Source organism: Erpetoichthys calabaricus, chromosome 7 (assembly GCF_900747795.2).
Source record: "Erpetoichthys calabaricus chromosome 7, fErpCal1.3, whole genome shotgun sequence".
In the NCBI taxonomy this organism is placed as follows: domain Eukaryota; kingdom Metazoa; phylum Chordata; class Cladistia; order Polypteriformes; family Polypteridae; genus Erpetoichthys; species Erpetoichthys calabaricus.
This window is the reverse complement of record NC_041400.2, coordinates 18,315,481-18,337,122: the sequence shown is the minus strand read 5'-3', so window position 1 is coordinate 18,337,122 and position 21,642 is coordinate 18,315,481. Positions and strand designations below refer to the sequence as shown.

The 21,642-nt window shown below is 38.4% G+C and overlaps 1 protein-coding gene across 1 annotated transcript in view; it reads right to left on the bottom strand.

Moving 5' to 3' along the window:
• klhl2 (kelch-like family member 2) overlaps positions 1 to 21,642 on the bottom strand; it is a 104,612-nt gene that overhangs the window by 43,683 nt on the left and 39,287 nt on the right. The window contains exons 2-4 of the mRNA XM_028805002.2: positions 19,321 to 19,446; positions 12,275 to 12,381; positions 9,261 to 9,382 (exon numbers count right to left, since the gene is read on the bottom strand). Of these exons, the coding sequence (XP_028660835.1) occupies positions 9,261 to 9,382; positions 12,275 to 12,381; positions 19,321 to 19,446 (355 nt within the window). The remainder of the gene's footprint in view (positions 1 to 9,260; positions 9,383 to 12,274; positions 12,382 to 19,320; positions 19,447 to 21,642) is intronic.

Sequence of the window (21,642 nt, the reverse complement as noted above, 5' to 3'; positions counted from 1 at the left end):
CCTTTAATCAGCTATTAATATTATTAAACACTCCTTGCTTATCTTTTTCCTCAATAATCTCTGTTTCTGCTTTGGACTGGTTCAAGTCTCTATTCTGCCTCTGCCTGTCTGCTCCCCCTCTTGGCAGATGCGTGAAGACTGGAAAACAATTCTCTGGTCTTGCTTGAAAACTGTGGATTGATCTCCCTTTGTCAGTGCAATTTACTCATGTTCACACATCGTTTGAAAATGCACCTTTTCATGAAATATTTTGGAACTGCTTAGTTTCTATTCTACAGAATAGCTGCTGCTGTACTAATAAAGCATTTAAATACTATTTTTTTTAGTCTGCCTGCAGGTATACATTATATAATAGTAGTAAGGCTACACTCTTTTATTCAATTTTTATGTTGTTCTCTGTGGCTTTTGATGCAGCACCTTCTAATTATTTTTGTATATATATTATAACTTGGGGCGGCACGGTGGCACAGTGGGTAGCGCTGCTGCCTCGCAGTTGGGAGATCTGGGGACCTGGGTTCGATTCCCGGGTCCTCCCTGCGTGGAGTTTGCATGTTCTCCCCGTGTCTGCGTGGGTTTCCTCCGGGCGCTCCGGTTTCCTCCCACGATCCAAAAACATGCAGGTTAGGTGGATTGGCGATTCTAAATTGGCCCTAGTGTGTGCTTGGTGTGTGGGTGTGTTTGTGTGTGTCCTGCGGTGGGTTGGCACCCTGCCCAGGATTGGTTCCCTGCCTTGTGCCCTGTGTTGGCTGGGATTGGCTCCAGCAGACCCCCGTGACCCTGTTTGGATTCAGCGGGTTGGAAAATGGATGGATGGATGGATTATAACTTGCTTTGTAAGTCACCCTGGATACAGGTGTATGGAAAATTGATAAATAAATAAATAGGCCTTGGTCCATTGGTTAGACATCAACCCAAGCTGCCTAGCCCCAAAATCAGATGACAGGCTTCAGTCCATGCAGGCCCAAAAATGGTGTTCTAAAATGCCTTCTAAGGTGGACAGAAAAAAAACATTCAAAAACCTCTGGTCTACAGGGCAAAAAAAGCTATTTTAATACTTAAAGAATGTACTTACTTAAAGAGAACAAAGAGAAGCAAAGCAGATCAAATAAAGAGCAAAAAGTGTTTTGCATGAAAAGTAAAACCTAAGGGCAAGTAAATCTCAAAAGTCACAAAATCAAAAATAGTGCCTTAAACAATAGCCTGAGGGGTCAAAAAACAAGAAACCCTATCATAAAACAACAAACCAAAAACAAAAATCTAAAAACAAACATGCAATGCCAATATAGCAGTGAGCACTGCTGTCTGTCATTTTATGCAGCTAGAGCAGTCCCTGAGCTATATTATTACGTTTTTCCAGTCTCTTTGAGCTCACCATACAGGAGGCAGGGCAGATAACACAGAAAAGTAACATACAGAAACTTGACATAATAAAAAGTAGTAAAATATTATAATAAATAACTAACTATAATAATAGTTAACTAAAATATAATATAAAACTATAATAAAATATTAAAAAAAAGGATTACATAAGCCAAAAATAAACTTGAGCCAGGGAAACAACCCCAGCTATGCTATATTTGTGTACCAGTAAATACGTGACTTGAAGAAGAATCAGTGGCACTCATGTTAAAAACATGCATATGAATCGTAGGACATTAGATTGAGAACTTTGTAAACAATATCAAGATATGGGACACATATTGAGTTGGTCTTTTGCATTAGGAGCTCATACCAAATTACAATTGAGTCAATAACATTGCGACACTGGGGCAGCTGGATTCGGTGACTTTGCAGACAGCATGAATTACATAAGAGCAGATGCTCTTTTACTCTCCACTCACTACAAGATATTCTACAGTTCCAAGAGTGGTGAGAAAGAGACTTAGACGGGTTTGATTAATTAATGACAGAGATAGACCTTCAAGTAAGAAACAAGCACTTCTGTGTTGTTGGCGGTACAGTACAACTAGAGAGAGAGAGAGAATGATAAGTGTTTTTATTTAATGGCATCTCCAAGGTCCTGAAAACTGGAGATGAGGGTAATGTTGCACCAGAAGAGCAGATAAAGGTAACAGTACCTGAACAGAGGCCACTTCCGCATCCATTCTTCTGAGCCACAACAATATTTATAATGGGGTATGAAATATCAAGGTTCTCACTCTGACATGCCACCATTTTCTTTTTATTCAACCTTTTCTGTGGGGTTTTCTTTCTTAAACCTATCCAAATACTGAGAGTTAGTGACAAGCAGTGCAGACACAAGTGCACATGACACACTGAATTCTAAAAGAGAGCAGCTATTTCAATACAATGTTCATCTCTTCATTTCATCTCATCTCACCATCCGCATTTTCCAGGTGAGGGTTGCAGTGTATCATATTCATATCTGAACAAATGATTAATAAAAGGCTTAAAGGAATACTTACTAAAAAAAGATATTATTTTAAATATGTTATAGACTTCAGTTACCCCGCAACACTACCATGGATAAACAGGTTAGGAAGATGAAGGGATGAATGGAAGTTATTTACAACATGTAGTTTGTATTATTGACCATGAAAAACTTTGTTATTTCTGTTCTGCAGGAAAATATGAAAAGTTTCTGATAGAATAGGTGTCTAGGGTAATTAAGTTGTACAGCAGCAAACAATTTCAGAACCGTTTATAATAAAAAAAAAATCCACAATTCTTGAGCCACATAATCCATATGTCATATCACAACATCCCAAAGACATGTATTTTTACTAAAATATTGTTAGGCAAACCACTTCAAGAATACAGGGGCACAGTTGGAAATTTGCTAAGGTACATTTTGCACAATCATTTGGATGTTTTTTTTTTAAACCACAGAGAACCCTAGACATATGGAATAAACAACCAAGTAATGTGGTAGACAGTTGGACTTTAATACCTAGTTGAGTTTTGAAGGTCCCTAGTTTAGAAGAATTAAGTGGATAGCATTAGTGAGCTTTGTTGAGCTGAATGGTCTGTTCTTGTCTTGATTGTTCTAATGTTCGAAACTTCTGATAAATGTTCTCTTGAACAAAAAAATGGAAAGCACTTAGACATGAACAAGCATTTGAATTGTAAACTCTCTGCTGTTGCTCCATTTATATTAATATCTACAACTGGATTACTTGGAGATTATTTATCTGCAGTCTGTGAAACCACATAAGTGATTTCATCTTCTGCTTGTTGAAGCATCTCAGATACGCACAAGTTCAGGGAATATTCTCTTCCCGATATTTTCACTTACTTTTCTTTAACTTTTAAACTTTAGTTGTAGTCCTCCCTTAGTGAACTCTGCAGTGTTGATATCACCAGAAGCTCAACACTGGCTAACGAATAAGCAGTTACGCGGCTGGACTCATGACCAATGAATGAGGAGGGAAAAGTGGATTCACAATTCAAATGCTCGGTCACATTTAGACAAAATGGTAAAAAGATGTGTTTGGGATGCTGTGAGCATAGAACTGCATGGCCTGACATGGAGATTATGCAACATGACTAACATGAGATTTTTTTTTCCATGAAGGTTTTCATATTATGACCAACACTGGGCAACAGCAAACAACAGACACCTGTTCTATTGTGAAACCTTGTTATTTCTGTTCTGCATGAAAATTTTACTTTAATCACTACAAACTACATGGGGTAAGTAACATGTAAAAAATATAATTTTGGGGTGAAGTAATCTTTTAAATCCATTGTTCTCAAGTTCCGTCCTATGGACCAACTACTTCTTTTATTAAGCAAGCTGTTATTTCCCGTTTACTGCCTTTTTCGGTCAATCCACAATTTAAAAAAATGGGCATGCTAAATTTTCACTGGAATGTAGCAAGCATTGGCATTTATTACACTGAGGGGATTTATTTTACTTTCCCTTGCTTTTCAGAATTTTGCTCTTTTTTGTTTTGTGTTTATTTCAGCCTTTTCTTACTAATTAGCACAGAAGTTAATTTTACACTAAAGTAGCTGCTCCTCCTTAGCTTTTAATGTGATTTGCATCCATGTATGTTCTGCTTCTCACTAATTGTCATTACCTGAAAATAATTAACGGAGCACACTCCACAGAACAGTGAAATAAACACAATATGGCAAAACAAATGTAACATTTAAAGCTACAGCTATTTAAACTACTAGAACAATTAGAACAATTTGTGAAATTAATTGGAATGAAAACCTGCAGCTAAGTACTGAACTTGAGAACCGCTACACTACTCCATTTAGTTTTCTAATGAAGCCTTACACAAGATTGCTATTTAAAGAACATTTCAGAACAGCTCTAATGTTTTGTACATGTGGTATTATTAATATATGTGACAAAGGCAGAAATATAATTCGACCGACACAGAGGCTTTCCGTGGGTGAGTTAAAGTTAGACTCATAATTCTCTGCCTCCAGATACAAATTTTATGCAGACTCACTATCACAAGCACACGACGCTCTCGGTCTCTTTCTGCCTGCCTGACAGTTTAAACCTCCCACCCACACACTCAAGCTGTAGTTTCTAGAATTAAATTTGCTTCAGAAACAGCTGCAGAAGCAGCACTACATTGTAAGTAGAGACCTTGAGACAAGATATCTGATCCTCCTGTAACCAAATTTCAGTTATAAAGCAACTTTTGATACTCTTCTGTCCAATTCTCTGACAAGTGCATTGACACCAGCTTCCACAGTTTATTGCAGTGCTAGTGAAATCAAGCTTGGAAAAACAAAAAACACTATAGTCCATTTCCAATATAGTTAAACTCAGTTCAATTTACTCTTATGTAATGCTTTTGATTGAAGACTGTAGTTTACAATGCAAAAGAAGCACTTTAGAAGTCAGAATAAAAAAAAAAAATGTCTCCCTGAAATATGTAAGTGCGTGTGTGGACATCAGTATGTTTATTACTTACAATAACACAACTGACTTTACCAGTCAGCTCATAGTGAGATGTGTATACTACAAAATGTGTACTTTGTTAATGTAAACCTGGAGAATAAAAGCGGACATAAAACCAAGAGCAAGGAAGATGTGTACAGTCTAATTAGAAAGTCTTCAGACCCCTTATTTTTCTGCACACTTTATGGTATTGCAGATTTTATTTTAAAGTGTTACATTTGCCAATTTTGCTCATCACTCTACACTCAATAAGCCATAATGATAAAGTGAACACAAAATTTTCAGAAAGGTTTGTAAATTGAGTAAAAATCTCAAACTGAAATCTTTCATTCATCAAAGTACTCAGATCCTTTGCTGTGGCGCTACAAACTGTGTTCAGGTACATCCTATGTGTTTTGATTTTCTTTGAGATGCGTCTAGAACTTGAATGGAGTCCACTTGTGGCAAACTGAATTGACTGGACATTGTTTAGAAAGGAACAAACACCAAGCCATGGAGTCCAAGATACTCTGTAGACCTCTGAAAATTGTGGTGAGGCACAGATCAGGGCATGGGAATAAAACCAATTTTAAAGCTTTTAGTGTTCCTTGAAGCTCAATGACCTCAATAATTGTAAAATGTAAGAAGTTTGGAACAACCAGGTATCTTCCCAGAGGCGGCTGTCCAGTCAAACTGGGTAAACAGGCAAAACGAAAAAGCGGCATGGTCAGGGAGGTAATCATGAACCCAATAGTCACTCAGAGCTGCAAAAGTTCTCTGCTGAGATGGGAGAATGGGAGAACCTGTTGGAAGGAAGATTATCTCAGCAGCACTCCATCAATCAAGGATTTATAGGACAGTGGCTAGACCAGTGGTTCTCAATCTGTGGGGAGGGCCCCCCTAGGGGGGCGCAAAGATGTGAAAAAAAGAAAACAAGAATCGAAAATATGAAAAATACATCTATTGAAAACAAACCAAATTAAATTAAACTACATTCTGATACTTGAAAAATAAATATAGAGTTAGAGAAATGTCGATAAAAGTTAAGTAGGTATAATAAAATATGCATCTATGATATATCATTAATTAAAAAAGAACAAATTGGTATTAGTGGACTCCTTTCAAAAAAAACATTAGGGGGGTGCGATTAAAACTGTTATGAAAACTCGGGTCGCAAATACTTAAAGGTTGAGAAATGCTGGGCTAGACGAAAGCCACTCTTCAATAAAAGGCATATGACAGCTAACTTGGACTCGGAATATGAGCAAAAAGCAAAAAGTGAACTCTTTGGTCAGAATTCCAAGCACGGCGAATACGAGGCCCTGCTCATCACCTGCCTAAGCATGGTGGTGTCAGCATCGTGGAATGAAAGTTCTTTTCAGCAGAAGGGACAGGGAGGTCAGTCAGGTCTGAGGGAAGGCTGAATGCACCCAAATACAGAGAAGTCCTGAGTGCACGTAGGCTCAGACTGGGGCAATGGTTCACCTTTTAACATGACAATGACCAAAAGCAAACAGCCAAGACAACACTGGAGTGGCTTCAGATGAGGCTTCTTACTGTCCTGCACTTTAGTGGCTCAGCCAAAGCCCAGATGTAAACTCAATAGAACATCTGCGGAGAGACCTAAAGATGGCAGTTTACTGACACTTCCCATCCAATCTAACTGAGCTGAGCTTGACAGGATCTATCAGGAAGAATAGGATACACTGCCCACATCCAGGTGTGCAACACTTGTAGATACTTAAAAAAATGAAGATTCAAAGCTGTAATTGTTGCCAAAGAGACTTCTACACAATATCGAATTAAAGGTCTGAATATTTATAAAAAAAAAGAGCTTTCAGTTTATGATTTTTAATAAATTTGCAAACTTGTTTTCAATTTGTCATGGGTTGCTGAGTGTAGATTGATGGGCAAAAATGGCAACTTTAAACTTTTAAAATTAAATCTACAACACAAAAAAGAACGTGAAGAGCGTCTGAATATTTTCTGAATCCATTGTATTAGAGCCTGGCAATGCATAAACTCTTAGGAGTGGGACTATGGGCACACATTACATCCCATGCTGTCTTACACATTTCAAATGAACCAGTTACCAGAAAGCAAACTATTCAGGGGCACTCAGCCTGTTGACTGGTTAAACAGGTCTTGTGATATTCAGAATAGCCTACCATCAACAAAGGCATGATTTAAACCAATGGCAATTGTGTGGATTCTCATTATCAAGAATATTTGTATTGGATGAAAAATCAATAAATGTAATGCCATGTCACTGACAGAATTTTAAGGAATATCCCCATTTTTGTAACAAAATGATTTTTAACTAATAAAAATGTACACCGGAATAAAAACTAAAACATAACAATGTAATCAAAATTGTATTTTTATAGTGATAGTCAAAAAAAATGTAAACATATTCCTTAAAAAATTATTTTCTCCTTATGCAATTATAGTCTTGGTAAGTATAGGGTGTAGATTACGAAAGGACTGCTTTTGGTTTCCATAGAAACAGTATAGCGTTTAACAATCTTGACAGACAAAACACAATGTGAAAATTAAATGCTGCTCAATTTTCCACAAATGCTGTCCAAAGAAATATGGTATAAAACCAAAATACTGGTAAAAAAAAAAAAAAATAGTACATTCATGACTGGATGAGACTTGGTGGGGGGTATTGGGTTATAACAAACAAAAATCCCTTCAGTTTTTACACATTTTGTTATATTGCAATATATATGCAATATACAGTATACTGCCTTGTGTTAAAATCATTTAAATAACACTAAAAGAAGATTTTAGACATTTTTGCAAATGTATTAAGAAATAAACAGAAAAAAAAAAAAAAATCAGATTGACACAAGTATTCAGACCCTTTATTAAGCCCTTCATTCAAGCACCTTTGACAGAGATTACAGCCTGGAGTCTTCTTGGGTCTGATGCAACCAGCTTCACACACCTAGAATTGGGGAGTTTCTAACATTTTTCTCTGCAGATTACCTCAAGCTCTGCCAGGCTGTCTCCAGAGATGATTAACTGGGTTCAACTCTGAGGTCTGGCTGGGCCACTCAAGAACATTCCCAGAGTTGACCCTAAGCAGCTCCTGTGTTGTCTTTGCTTTGTGTTTAGGGTCAGTGACTTGTTGAAAGGGGTACCTTTCTGAAGTCACTGTATATGCTGTTGTAAGGGTATTTGGCAAGGTATGGTAGGCACCATGTTGTGCATATGACAGAAGTTCACAAGAACCCATCCAGATATGAAATCAAAATTTTCTGAAATTAAAAAATTTAAATTAAAATGTAGCCCCAGATTTCAGGGTAAACATCATTAGCAGATGTTTTTCAGGGCCAGAGTCAGCATTCATTCTAGGACTTGCAACTGTAAAAGATGGTCTTTTATCTTCAGAAACGCTTAAAAAATGACCATTCGTGGGCTCTCCATTGTGATTGCTACCTTATTTTTTTTTTTTACTCTTTGGCAAGACATCATTAAATCAACGCTTTATCTTGTCTTGTCTTGTCTTATCTCTTCACAACATGCACACATGAATCAAATAATCTAATATCTTACAGGTGACATTTTCAAAAAGTGTAAAATAAAAGTGAACACATTTGTAAAATGAGGACTGGATCATATTTTTAAATTCAAATCATATTTGGGATATAGAGTGATGTTTATTTCAGAGCTGCGTTGAAACGTGTATATTTTTCCATCATCCAATAAACCTCCTCTAGGTTAACACATTCTTTATTGGCAGGCATCAAAAAGAATATAAATAGCAGACAATTCAACTGAAAAAAAGCATGGAAGAGAAACTGTTTTGCAAAACTACGACAAAACATTTACAAATACTGTATGCAAGCATTCAGTAGGAATTGTAAGCAAATTTGAAACACAAAAGAAAGAGTATGAAAAATAATGAAATCCAAAAGCATGCCAACCTTTTAGGGCCACCCCATCCCCATCAATGCACCCACCACTTAAGACCGAAGCACAATAAAAATAAAACAATGTCTGACCTTAACAAGAATTTATATTTTGTCCTCAACAACATTGACCGCTGGGCAGGCAGAAGTGATGTACTTTACTTAGCAGCACAAACCTTCATAAAATGGATGTCGTACCTCACTAGTGCTCTTGTAACATTCCAATTTGCATTTAATTGTTTAGGTTCATCAGTATAAACATGTTGCCATATCACACATTACTGAAATTTCTAAGCATATTCCATTGTAATAGCTAACAGTCAGAAATACTTCAAAATTCTAAAAACAATGCACAGACCAACAAGATGTTTAACTATCAACATAATTAATTTAAGAAAAAGTTGAAAAACAAATAAATAACATGACACAAAACACACTAACATACTGGACAAGAGATGAAAAAGGACCCATACCTGTACATTCTCCTCTGTGACCTGTATTTCAGCAGTATAGACATAGTCAATGAGAATTCCCAGGGTCCAACCGTCCATTTCCTTAATTCGGACACGTTTGGCTTTGCTCTCACTCATCTCACCTAGAACAAAAACAGTAATATCAAGCAAAATGCCATTCTAAGCACTGCTTATTTAAAATAAACTTTAGAATGTAGCAATTTAAAACAACCAGGGGCTACAGGGGAATAAATTATGAGGAAAAAAATCAGAAGAGCCAAGCCTTTTCAGTTTAAGCAAAAGAAGATTAAGACGAGATATGACTGAAGTGCTTTAAATTATGGAGGGAATTAGCCCAATGGATCGAGACTGTGAACAAGACGACACAGCTGGAAACTTGTTAAGGGTAAATTTCACACAAACATTAGGAAGTTTTTCTTTACACAGAGAACAAGAGGCACATAGAATAAGCTACCAAGTAGCGTGGTAGACAGTAGGACTTTAGGGACTTTCAAAACTTTTACAAGAATTAAGTGGATAGGACTGGCAAGCTTTGTTGGGCTGAATGGACTGTTCTTGTCTTGATTGTTCTAAACGTCTGATAAACGTTCTCTTAAACAAAAAATGGAAAGCACTTAGACATGAACAAGCATTTGAATTGTAAACTTGCCTCCCATTGCTCCATTTATATTAATATCTACAACTGGATTATCCATCCATCCACTTTCCAACCCACTCAATCCGAACACAGGGTCACGGGGGTCTGCTGGAGCCTATCCCAGCCAACACAGGGCACAAGGCAGAAACCAATCCCGGGCAGGGTGCCAACCCACCGCAAACAACTGGATTATCTCGAGATTATTTATCTGCAGTCTGTAAAACCACATAGACAGTTGGACATTAGGGACTTTCAAAACTAGGCTTGATGTTATTTTACAAGAATTAAGTGGATAGGACTGGTGAGCTTTGTTGGGCTGAATAGCCTATTCTTGTCCAGATTGTTCTAATTAATCAGTATACCTGTTCATAATTCCAAAGTGTAAAATCCTCAGTTTAAGCTTTCTGTCAACAAATCATAGATCACTAGAAATGGACCACAATTCATTGGTTAAAAAAAAAAAAGAAATAAACAAATATACTCATATGTACACTCGCCGAACAAATTATTAAAATACATGAACACCTGCTTATCCAAGCATTTACTGTACCTAATCAGTCTATCATGTATCAGCAACACAATGCATACAATCATGCAGATACAGGTCAGGAGCTTCAGTAAATATTCACATCCCACACCAGAAAGCGGGGAAAAAAGTGATCATACTGATTTAAACCGTGGCCATGATTGTGAGAGTGCTAGACAGGCTGGGTTTCCTGACCTCCTGGGATTTTCACACACAACTGTCTCTAGAGCAGGGGTGGTGAACACCAGGCCTCAAGCACCGCAGTGGCTGCAGGTTTTCATTCTTACCATCTTCTTAATTAGTGACCAATTTTTGCTGCGGATTACTTCTTTTAATTAACTTGATTCAGGTCCCATTGTTGTTTCTTTTTCTTTAATTAGCAGCCAAACAATAATGAGACAAAAAACAAGCCACCACATGACCAGCTCCCCTATGCCCATTACATAATATCTGAAATTAAAGAGAGGTTATGGTCTTATTAAGTTTGATCTCTCAGATCACCAAAACATTTTGACGGTGCTTTTAGAAAGAACAGAAAAATACCAGTTTTCGAAATGTGTGTTGTGGCAGAATGAGAGCAGCAACAAGCCGTGGAATTAAATAACAAGTTTAATTAACAGCAAGAATTGGCTTCTCATTAAGAAAGTGATTGGAGTGAAATTGGTTGGAGTTTGAAGCCCCAGTTTAGCTGGTCATCTGTTAGCTCATTTCACATCTCACTTCTGCTTGGCTTTCATTTAATGAAGAAAGGAATCAATTCAGAGGGCTGAACTCTTCTAACAGGGCTATTAAAGTGATGGGGGAAAAGTTAATTAGCAGTGAAAACTGGTCACTGATTAGGAAAAGGGTTAGAATGAAAACCTGTAGCCACTGTGGCACTCCAGGCCTGGAGTTCGCCACCCCTGCTCTAGAGTTTACTCAGGATGATGCAAAAAAACAAAAAAGCATCAATTTAGAGGCAATTCTGTGTACGAAAACGCCTTGTTCATGAGAGAAGCTAGAGGAGAATGTCCAGCTGATAGAAAGTCTTTGGTAACTCGGAGAACAACTCTGTGCAACTCTGGCGAGTAGAAGAGCATCTCAGAATACACAACATAGCAAACCTTGTGGAAGAAAGGCTCCAACTACAGAAGGCCACTTCAGGTTCCTCTCCTGTCCACCTACAACAAATAGCCAAGGCTGTTGTTGGAATAGGGCTTACTCAAAATGAACAGTTGAAGACTCAAAAAATTTGGCCTGGTGTGTATAATCTGCTCTGCTGCTGAGGCACACCGATGGTTGGGTCAGAATTTGTACCCAAGAAGCACACATACTGGTATGCCAGTCCCTTGCAGGGCTCAATTCGCCAAGTCAAGCAGAAAAAGAGTATGCTGCGTGCAATGCAGTATCAGAAACCTATAAGTGAAGTGTCAGTTTATCATTAATCCAGCTATTTGCTAAAGACATGGTGAAACAGTGTGATCAGGTGACACAACGGCCAGTGTTCATACTGTGAATAATCGGTGGTTCAGGTCGAGGATGTAAAAAGGGGATGGACGTTACTTACTTTATAGCACATGAAAAAGTACTAAACGTAATTATAAATCACAAGCCAATTCTCACTGTCTTCAAGGCTGTTTTCAGATTCACAGCAAATGATGAGGACATTTAACTTTTTTGGTGCAGTTTCATGACAACGGAGTGTTTTGCCAAAGAAGAATTCCCGAGGCATCCTTGCACATGTAAACCTTGTTTTTTTAATTAACCAGGTTTCTGCCTTAACCAGGTTACTTACCTAACCCTGCTTTTGTGTGTGCATGTAAACATAGACAAAGTAACATACGTAAAAAAAGAAATAATATAATACCATACCTGTAAACATGGCATGGAAGTAAGGGCTACAAGCAGCCAAGACCACTCTATGTGCTGCAATCTCCACATCTTCTGCAACAATTGTCACGTCACACAAAAGTTTCTGACTGAAAAAAAGAAAAACAATCTAATTAAAAATTTAGTCATTAGAATGCCTAATTAGTCGATAACAGCAAGGACTTTTATTTTTCTGCTGGAATGAGATTTTCAGTATACTGTACAAGTCAAAGGAAATAAGGAAATGATGGCAGTTTTAAAAAGTGGCAACCATCCACCTCAATAAAAGGACAAGCGTCTGTGTGTCCGCCTGGTTACTATGTCTTTTTCATTCCAACAGATGGCATACATCACAAACATTTGTAGTAAAGTATTTCATTACTACAAATGTGTGCCAGATGCGCCATCTGTTGGAATGACAGATGCAATGTATTTTATTACTACATGCATTACAAAATTCACTCCAGTTGATAGTGCAATGCAAACGTTAACACTGACATCTATGTTGATTACTTAGATTTCAACTTGTCTTGGATGAGTAGCACAGCTAGTGTTTAATACTGACAGCTGACTAGCTAACATTGAAATAAGAATAGGAGGAGATTTCATATTCTAACATCTTAATAAACTTACTAATGGTTGAGATATATTTTTGTGTACTTTCATGTTTTAAATAATTTTTTTAATTTTCAAGATTAGCTACAGTATGTGGTATTTCATTCTAATTTTTTTTTATATTTATTTAGACAATCTAGTTTCTTTAATTACCATGAAAATAACTAATTAATGCATATCATCAATCCTAATACAAAATATTTTTAATTATGCACTAGCTAAGATAACACTAACTGGTTATTTAAGTTCATATTTGTTATGTATTCACCATACCATTGTATACTTACGTGTTTGTCCCCCATACAGAACTGACAAATTTGTACAAGTGAACACAACACTTACCATTAATTTAACATCAAATGACACATACAAGAAACACTAATGCATTTGTCAATATGAGAAGCTCTGTGACCTAATGTGAAAAACAGTCCCTGAATTTAACATTACGAGTGCCAATGCTCCATTTGCCACAATTCAGGAAGAAAGACAAGGGCCTGTGCAGGACAGCCATGGTCTTCAATAAGAATGGTAGCCATTTGAAGGCAGCAGGTGTTATACTCTGTATGTCTTGGACAGAAGGGTGCTATCTGCCAATAATATTCTCTTCTGCCTTTACCACCTTCTGTAGTGCTTTGTGGTCCTCAGCTGTTCAGGTGCGATATCAGGATGTAATGCAGCCAGTGACAACAGATTTCACTGTGCATCTATAGAAGCAGGTAAATGCAGATGAAAACATGAGGGTTTCCTTGGACTTCTATTAAAGGCCTTGGTACACCTTCTTGATCACAGCCAAGTTATGTTATAACCAGTGTCACAGGAGGCTGGGGGACAGACCCAGCCGGGATGCCTGTCCTCCGGGCCACGAGGGGGCAACCACCCTGGATCGGGAGAGGAGCAAGGAGGGTCAAGCCCGTTGGGGACCGTGGCCACCGCCAGAGGGCGCCCCGAGCCTCAGAGAGCCATTCACTTCCGCCACACCCGGGAAGATGAATGAAGAGCCTTCCAGGGACGCCCAAAGTGCTTCCGGGCGCAAGGGCAGCACTTCCACCACACCAGGAAGTGCTGCCGGAAGAGTGTCACCAGGCACCTGGAGCACATCCGGGTGAGAATAAAAGGGGCCGCCTCCCTACAATCAGGAAGCTAGAGTCGGGAGTGGGAGCAGGACAAAGCTCCTGTGAAGAGAGGAAAGGCGGCCCAGGGACAGGGAGAGAAAGGCCCGTGTGCAGGGTGGTCAGTGCTGGGAGCACTGTGTGCAACTTAGAGAAAATAAACGTGTGCTTTTTATAAAGATGTGGTCTCAGTCTGGTGGTGTCCAGGCACATCTCACACCAGTTAAGGTGATTCTTGTTGGTTATTATTTACAAAAGTTAGCAGGATTTTCAACTGTCCTTTTTCTTTTATTTTCACCTTCCTTACACCAATGTCATATTACACAACTTCTAAACTTGATGACTGCAGTAGCTGATTTTGTCATATTACAAGGCAATACATCTCAGGGTATGACAAATTAGACAACTATACAATGTCTTTGCAGGTCAGTTTCACATTTTGAAAGTATTGCAAGCTCACCCATTTTTCTGACAGCCAATAACGTCCTACCTGACAGAGCTGGCTCCCAAGGTATAGAAACTTTTTTTTTTTTTTTAATTCTCTTCCATTCTGCCATGGTATGTAAAGCATACAACATCATACAGATGAGTCTTTCTTCTGTTTGACAGATGCAAAACACCCATGTTCCTTATTCGTCTTAGCTGCATTTAATGCATTGTACTTGCAGGTAAACACTCTTTGGTTGTCAGCTCTCAGACACACACACCCACCCCTAAGATTTAAAAATAAATTCAACCTGCTTGAACATGTTGCTGACTGGCTGGACTTGGGTGATGGGTATGTCAGACTACATGACTGATAACCTTGTGCCAAGACTACCTCCAAATCAGTAAGAGATTTTAAAATGAAGTCTGCATTTGCCACAAATGTTATGTAATGTGGCGTGGCGTTTTGAGGACGGACACAGTGTTTTCACGTTGTTTGTTACCACCTCCATCCATGCATTCCTGGGCCTGTCGTGGTCCCATTCCATATTGCTTACCCCGAAAACTATCAAACCCAGTTATTCTCAGCCTTGCACCTCATGTACCTAACATGAGTGCAGTAAATCAATTTCTCTGAACCACAAACTATTTGCTTCCTAACCAATCACTTTCTTAAAAATGCACTCATCCGTCTCTTCCTCGACAATATTACAAACTTCCATTTGATCATTGTAATTGGAGTTCTTTTCTAACCTGTTTCCTGATTCAGTTTCATTTGCCTTACCTTATTCCTTTACACAATAACTGGTCATGCATTTCAATGCCACAAAGGGGCCTTCAGAAGGAGGAATGGTAGACAGTTCTTAAAATTCAGGCTACGGCCACACTACCTTGTTTAAATTTAAATTTAAAAATTACTTTTTTTTCCCCCCAAACAAAAATGATACATGTCCATACTAGCATTTTAATATCCTTTACCAAAGTTTCTCCATCCACACTAAAATGATCAGAAACGCATATGGCACAGACATTTGCCTACACCAGGCACATTTACATCAGCCACCAGCCTAGGAACTCATTCAAAAACTGTAGTGACAGGAAAATTATTTGCCTTTTGTGCATATATGTAGCATTCAGACTGTACAAAACACAACTAAGATGCATACAGGCAAAAGAACAAACATCACAGAAAGCAACTCCACAATGTCTACATTACGATTTTCTTCTTTGAATAGTGGCCAATCTTGGAATGAACATTGTAATGAGCAGGATCCAATCAGGGATGGGGCCGCGTAATAGCATGAGCCAATCAGAGAGTGATTAGAGTCTTTGTTTTTAAAAACTGGAATTTTCGGACATCCACACTGAAAAACGAGTCAGCGTTTTCACAAATATATGGATCTGGACAGCAGTTTCAAAAGTATCCGCTTTCATGGGTTGAAAATGTTGGGGTAATAAGGCCAAAAGTTGAAAATGTAGACCAAGGTGTGAATTGTTAAAAGAAAATGTAGTAGTGTGGACAGAGTCTCAGTTAATATTAAGGTTTTGTTAATCAGCAATTCCTTTACACCTTAGCTGAGCACATTTTTGCCAGTCTCACTAATTCCACTTTGTAAGACTTCAGCTACCTAGATCATCTCCAAAACTCTGTATTTGGGCTCAAAGCTTTACTGTTCATTGGCTTTAGAACTGCAAAGATGTGGTCTTTTGAGAGTCTTCAGGTAATCCTATCATAACAATCCTGATTTTCCATGACATTACTTCTTTATTATAACGTTTCCTGTTGGCATTTTTCTATCAAATCATTCCCATCTTCTAACATTTATTTTGCCATTTCAAATCCACTCATCCTTTCATCCTCATTCTGCAGGTCATCTAAAATCTACTGTCTTTTAGTGTTTTGTTCCTGCACCATCGTTTTCCTAAAATCTGCTTTACTCCCTCATATCTGGCATGTTGTACTCCATGTTTTGCTGTTTTTCCCGATCTTTTTTTTTTTTTTTTTTTTAAGTATTTCTGCTTACACTTGACTGCCCTCAATGCCATCAAAACTCTGTGTATGACAAAATGTCATCCGTCACTTTCAGCCATTTTTCCATTTAACTACTTTTTGAAACCTTGTTTGCACTTTCAACCAATGGATCAGCAGATTTTCCGGTTGCATCCTCCTCATTTAGCTTCCAGATCTTCAGCGTTCAGTACAGAATTCCTCCAACTTTTCAGTGGCCTCTGCTTAAAAAATATCCTCCTAAAACTTAATGCACATCACTCTTCATTGGCGCATCACCATATTTTTCACCACTACCTCCATACTAAGCAGAACTCTGTCAAATGTCTTACACTGCCATCTACACTTCATTCATCATGTTCCAAAACCATTTATTCAAACAAAGACATAAAGGGATAAAGTCTATTTATTTATAAAGCACTTTAAAAGCAACATCAAGGCTGACAAAGTGCTGTACAATCATATCAGACACACAATAACCAAAGGGTAAATGAAACAGAAATACATAAAATGCATAAGAGCTGAAGAGATTCATAATAAAAAGTATACAGACAGCCAACATATCATACTGGGTTAAAAGCCAGAGAGTAAAGGTGTGTTTTCAAATAAGATTTACAGACAGCTAGTGAAGGAGCCTGCCTAACGTGCAACGGAAAATCGTTCCAGAGTTTTGGGGCTGCAACTGAAAAAGCCTGATCACCTCAAAGTTTGCATTGTGCCTTGGGAACATGTAAAAGCATCTGGTCTGCTGACGTGAGAGAGCGAGACAGTACATAAGGGTGCAGCAGTTCCGACAAATAAAATGGGGCATGTTGTGATGTGAGATTTGCATATAAGTTGATAAATATTTCATATGTCTTTATTTGTAACTTGTAATTTGTAACCCCCCATCCCGACCAGGACTGAGTGTCTTTGAATTTTACGGCAAAATCTGGGGGAAGTGCCTGAAACAAGTTTGGTAAATGTTTCTCTGAAGTCTCTCAACTCCCACACAAAGCCAGGCTGCCTAACTGCCAAGCTTTACCTTAACATATGGTTTTGGGGGATGGCAGGTGTTAAAATGTTCCTTGCCCCAATGGTCTGAAGTATGGCCGTTTCGGACTGGCTTGTATCAGAAGCCTTTAAGTACCATGACGTCCTATTGGCTCTAGGGGTAGGACAGAAAATCTATAAATTTGCTTACTTACCTCACACTCTCTCTCTTACCAAACTGCTGAATGACCATCTCACACCATGAACTGAAAAGGACAACACAATGAAGAACACAGCTCAGCAGCCATATTGAGACAGACAATGCGGCCTGTTCTGAAGAAAGCTGACCACAAATGATGCCACAACTAGAGACATTTTTAAGTAACTAACAAGTCTGTGTGCCGCCTGAAACTACACATCACCATTTATCAGGTTGTATGGTTGCCAATATTCAAATGTACTTTGCATATTGTTATTATTTATGAATATTACCAATAGTACATTGTTTAAATTGTAACTTAACTCCTGCTTGTCTTTTACTACACCTAATTGCCTGAGGTTATAGCTGGGGAGGCAGCATTAAGAAGAAGGATGCCTCATGCCTGGACAAACTGGTGAGGAAGGCAGGCTCTATTGTTGGCATAGAGCTGGACGGTTTGACATCCGTAGCAGAGCAACGGGCACTCAGCAGGCTCCTATCAATTATGGAGAATCCACTACATCCATTAAACAGTGTCATCTCCAGACAGAGGAGCAGTTTCAGCGACAGACTGCTGTCACTGTCCTGCTCCACTGACAGACTGAGAAGATCATTCCTCCCCCAAACTATGCGACTCTTCAATTCCACCAGAGGGGGTAAACGTTGAACATTATTCAAGTTGTTGTCTGTTTTTTACCTGCATTTTTTATTACTCTTTAATTTAATATTTTTTGCTGCTGGAGTATGTGAATTTCCCCCTGGGATTAAAAAAGTATCTATCTATCTAGAAGGAAAGGTGGGGAAAAGTTATATACTATAATACCTTATAAAGAGTGGTAAGTCTGTGAGATCTGAGGCATTCTGACAAAGGCTACATATTAATAATACAAAAGGGGAAAGTAGAGCAATATATTACTCTACCAAGACAAAACAGGGCACAACCATTAAAGGATTTAAAAACAAATACAAGGATCTTAAAATGGATTCGAAAACGAACTGGAAGCCAGTGAAGGGAAGCCAAAAATCGGGGTAACATGCTCATGCTTTCTTGTGCTAGTTAAAAATCAAGCAGCAGCATTTTGCACCAGCTGTAGGCGAGCAATGGAGGCCTGGCTAATTCCAAAAAGAAGCGCATTGCAGAAATTACCCCAGAAACCCACCCTGAATGGGACACAAATCCACTGCAGGACACCACTTCCAGCACTGAGCCACCATGCAAATTCAGTCTTTAATTAACCCAACATTCCTATTTGTGGGATGGGGCAGGCAACTAAAAGAATCCACATGACCAAGAAGAAAACATGTAAATATTACTCTATTTATGCATGAAAATGGACTTTTGAGCTTTCCTTTGCTGTTAAGAAGCACACTGTGTATGTCAGGAAGAAGAAGAAAAAAAAATCTGCTGTGCACAGCTCCTTCTTCGCTTCTTCTGTATTAATAAATGCCACTGCACACGCTGGCTTCATGAAGCCCATAGCGCTGTTAATATGGTATTTGTTGACACTGAATATTTGTGTGTCTTTTAGAGTCGCTATTGAAGAAATGTTTCTGGTTATGCTACCAACATAAACCCGAAGGAAAAGAAATGTATAGAAAATAAGTGTGGCATTAAGTTTTAATTATTTGTTAATCCCGTGACCCTAGGAACAAGTCAACCTTGATACAGGATCTTAAAAAACAAGAATTTCACAAAATGTGGATAAAAATGCTGGCTTACCTGCGTAGCTCATTCATCACTCTAAAGGCTTTTTTCATGTGACGTGGATTCACTGTGACAGGACACTGCTTCTCAGATACATCATCCTTTAGATCATGGGGCTTATGATGGCACAGCTTTGTGCATCTGCAAATAAGCAGAAATCATTACAATTTAATAGAGAGCTCACATATGAAGAGTGGAACGAGAAGTGTAAAGAAAACACAAACAGTGGACAGTCTGAAGTGAATTACGTCTGTGCCACCAATACATTTGGAATATTATTGCAGTGTCTGACAACAACCGACATCAAATAAAGAACATTTTTCTAATGTAAGTAATGACATTTAGCTGTACTTTGAAGGATATGAGATTCCTCTAATCTGGGTAATTAACAGATTACTGTATATTGCTAGATCTTACATTTACTTATTTGGTTGACCTCTCCAAGGAGGTTTACCACATTTAAGAGGTACAGTTGGTTACACTTTTTTTTTTTTTTGTTTTTCCATTTAGAGCACAGGCAGGTGAAGTGACTTGCTCATGGTCAAACAGCGTCAGTAACAGGATCTGAAAACAACAACCTCAGAGCTTGAAGTCCAGTGCTTTAACCGCAATGCCATTCTAACCGTTATTGTTTCATGCAGGGCCACATTTCCTTGCTGAAAATATATCTGTGTGTATTGATTGACATTCCCCTCAAAAAAAAAAAAAAAAAAAAACTAAACTAACATCAAGCTATAAATATTTCTTTTAACCATTACTAACTGCATAGCCATAGGCAATTTTCCAAGGTGCGTGCGCTCTGGCTGATTAATTTCTTCAGTAAAGCAGACTGTGCTAGAGAAAAGACAGGCACTGGAATGAGCACAAGCAGGGAGAAAACAGCAGAGAGCAGCTTCACCACAATCACATGATCCGAACCATTAAAAGTCTGCAGACTTTAAGAGACAAGACATGCAGGGAGCAGTGGGAAGAATTTGCTTAAGCACATTACAGCAATTGGTTACAGTGTGAGGAACCAGTTAAGGTCAATTGGGGTCCTGCAGGGGTCAGTGAATGCCCTGCTTCTCTTTTTACAGAGCATTCTAAAATCTGCTTAATCCAACTCAGGATCATTGGCAGCACAGCATATCCAGGCAGTACTAGGTGTAAGGTAGGGGCTGGTCCTGGACAGAGCACTCATCCCTTGGAAACACATTATTTTAACATGGTCTTCTCATAATTTCACTGTAATTTAATCCTGATACTCTGTATATCCAATTCATTGTAATAACTATCCATGGTAGCTCTAAAATCTGTACTAACTCCTATTCTCTCTTCTGTTTCTTTTTGTGGTGTCCTTTTGGTGGTGGCTTTCACCACCACCATCTGCTCAAAGCACCATGATGTTCCAAGAGTGAAGAATTAAAAGCCAGAAGTCTGCATCTCCATCATCATCAAGTCCTTCCGTGAGAACCCTAGACACAAGAGGACTATTTCATTTCTGTTAGGTAGAATGCCCAGAGGGGACTGGGCTGTCTCATGGCCTGGAACCTCTGCAGATTTTATTTTTTTCTCCAGCCGTCTGGAGTTTTTTTTTGTTTTTTCTGTCCACCCTGGCCATCAGACCTTACTCTTTTCTTTATGTTAACTAATATTGTCTTATTTTCATTTCTCATGTTGTTATATTTTTTTTTATTTACTGTTCCTCATTATGTAAAGCACTTTGAGTTACTTTTTTGTATGAAAATGTGCTATACAAATAAATATTATTATTATTATTGTGTTCATGATCGATAGATAACACTTCATTTATTCAGAAGGATACATTTTCCTTTTTACAGAAGCTCAATAAATAAATATTATTAAATTATAACAACAGCAGCAACCACACCTTCTCAAATACACACCAGAATGACTAAAAAGGAAAGAAAACTAAAAATGAAAAAGAACCTCTGACTTGGCTAAAGATTAAAAGAGCAGTCACAGTCAAACTGAGGCATTATACAAGTGTTTTGCTCTTGGTATTGAGCAGCCCCTTGACCATTTTGTTCTAGACACACTTCTGCTAATAATTGGTTGATTGGAAGTCCTCAGTGTTGGTATGTCAGAGAGAGGATGTGCAGCATTGTTCATAATGGCACTCAGCTTTGTCTTCATTCTCTCCTTCGCTACGACCTCCAGTGAGTTGGGAGAGCATCCCATAACTTGGCCTGCCTTTTTATTTAACTTGTTCATTCAGGGATCCCTGCTTGAAATGATGTTACCAGCCGAAAACACCACAACACAGAAAAATCATACTGGTCATCACAGTGAATGAGGCACATTACCAGCATTGTGTATGAGCGTTAGTTACAGCAC